Genomic DNA, 2,124 nt, shown 5'->3' with positions numbered 1-2,124 from the left:
TATTTTATTAAATATATTATTTATTTATTAATTTTTTATATATTTTTAATTATTTTTACTTTATAGACCTTTTATAATAGTTAGGGTTTTAAATAGGTAAACTAGTCTATATTAGTTTATATTTATAGAGTTATAAGGCATTTAAATTAAGCGGTAATAAAATATTATATTTCTTAATAGTAAATAGAGTAAGTAAAGTATATTTAGATAAAGATATCTTATTAATAGCTAGTAAGTTAAATATTTCTATTTAATACTAAGGGAAAGTATATATACTTAAGGGATCCTTAGGGGATTATTTATTTTTAAGATTATAGTAATTTAGGATTATAGTTACTCCTAGAGTATAATAATCTAATATAAATATAATCTATATATAATTAATAAACTTAATAAATAAGTTTATATACTAAGTAGGTCAGTTTATATATATTTTAATAAGTTTTTTATAGGGTATATATAATATAACTGCTAAAGTTATAATATAATCTCTTCTCTCTATTAAGTCTTATCCTTAAGACTTATATTTACCTATTAGTCTAATTTAAAACTAATAAGTTATAATTTAAACTTATAAATATTTTTCTTATAATATCTTATTAATAAGATATTTAGTTATATTTCTAAAAGTATTAATTAAAAAACTAAAGAGTAAAAATTTCTTATTAAGGCTATAGAATTATTATATAAATTTACTAATATACTATATTCTTATTATTTTAAGTATTAAAAGGAATACTTAATAATAGTTAATTTATCTTATTATAGTAAGTATATTTATTATAGTTATTCTTATAATAGTATTTATATTATATCTTTTTATAAGTAATTCTATCTATTTTACTTCTTTAGCCTTTTCTAACTTATATAGTTTAAAAACTAGTTTCTTAAGAAAAGAAACTTAAGAAAAATAAAAAGGATACTAATAAGGATCTCTTAAAGCTTTATAAAGAGCTTATTAGCCTTTAGGTATATATAGCTATAGCTATTAGTTATTTATTTTAAATTTATAAAATTAAAAATAAAGTAAAAAAATATTATATTATTAAATTTTATAGAGGGATTTAAAGTCTAAATAGTAAAAATAAATTAGCTAAAGAATTAAATTATTATAAAAAGGCTACTATAAAGGAGCTCTATTTTCTAAATCCTAAGAATATTAATTAGGATTTTTTAGGTCTAGGTAACTTTAATTTTAATCCTTTATCTTCTTTTAATAATATTAATAAAAATTCTTTAGGAATTATTAAGTATTAATTAGGTATTTTAATAGTTTTTATATATTTTTATTTTTTAAGTAGTTTTTCTATTTTACTAAATATATTATTTATTTATTAATCTTTTATATATCTTTAATTACTTTTACTTTATAAACCTTTAGTCTATTAATTTCTTATAGTTTATTATTAGTTTTAATTTAAATTATATTAATAGCTATTTTAAAGAATAAGATATAATAAATTAAGTAAAGTTTAACCTTAAGATATAGCTTTAAGTTATATATATCTTTTTTAACTTATTATTTAATTTTATATAGTTTAATATACTTATAGTTAAGTTTATATAAAGGTTATTTTATTATAATATTTTTTATAGATAAGTAAATTATATTTCCCTCTTTAAAAGTTAATTTTTTAACTTTTTTAATATTATAATAATACTTTATTTATTATTTAATATATTTAAATTCTTTTTTTATTTCTTTATATAGATTCTTTAGATTATTTACTTTTAGAATTACTATAAGGTTAATTAATTTAATATTTTATTTATTATAATAAGTATTTAATATAAACTTAAAATTAGTATAAATTAGTATTAATTTAATACTTTTATTATAAGCTATATTATAAGTAAATTAAGTAATTAGTAATTTTTTAATTTAATTATTCTATTTATAGTTAATATAATATTATAAGTATTATTTTAATATTTAATTTATTTATTTAATTTATCTATCTATTTATAGTCTAAATGCAATAAATAACCTATAGTTAGTTTCTAATAGGGTAAAAAGAGCTTATTAAAATTTATTAGTAAATATTATTCCTCTATTTAATAAGATCTTAAATAGTAACTTATAGTCTTTAAAAATTTAATTATAAAAAATATAAGCTATTTATT

At 14.4% G+C, this 2,124-nt stretch overlaps 1 protein-coding gene across 1 annotated transcript, besides 14 other annotated features; it reads left to right on the top strand.

The window, feature by feature from the left end:
* Positions 1–65: a repeat region.
* Positions 66–180: 115 nt separating this feature from the next.
* FPSE_11268 (uncharacterized protein) lies at positions 181–1,075 on the top strand (the record flags this gene model as incomplete). The annotated part of the gene is made up of 7 exons (XM_061988466.1): positions 181–188; positions 229–231; positions 334–344; positions 402–413; positions 616–629; positions 750–767; positions 1,059–1,075. Coding segments are annotated over 7 exons (83 nt in total), but the record flags the coding sequence as incomplete, so codon positions are not given.
* Positions 346–409: a repeat region.
* Positions 423–451: a repeat region.
* Positions 541–825: a repeat region.
* Positions 559–843: a repeat region.
* Positions 987–1,057: a repeat region.
* A 136-nt stretch (positions 1,076–1,211) lies between the features above and the next one.
* Positions 1,212–1,465: a repeat region.
* A 25-nt stretch (positions 1,466–1,490) lies between these two features.
* Positions 1,491–1,613: a repeat region.
* Positions 1,497–1,660: a repeat region.
* A 1-nt stretch (position 1,661) lies between these two features.
* Positions 1,662–1,888: a repeat region.
* Positions 1,889–1,892: 4 nt separating this feature from the next.
* Positions 1,893–1,930: a repeat region.
* Positions 1,931–1,967: a microsatellite.
* Positions 1,968–2,020: 53 nt separating this feature from the next.
* Positions 2,021–2,048: a repeat region.
* A 38-nt stretch (positions 2,049–2,086) lies between these two features.
* Positions 2,087–2,124: a repeat region.

Source organism: Fusarium pseudograminearum (genome assembly GCF_000303195.2).
Source record: "Fusarium pseudograminearum CS3096 unplaced genomic scaffold Unplaced133, whole genome shotgun sequence".
Taxonomy (NCBI): Eukaryota; Fungi; Ascomycota; class Sordariomycetes; order Hypocreales; family Nectriaceae; genus Fusarium; species Fusarium pseudograminearum.
Note: the sequence above shows the minus strand (reverse complement) of the source record. Positions and strands in the feature narration are given on the sequence as shown.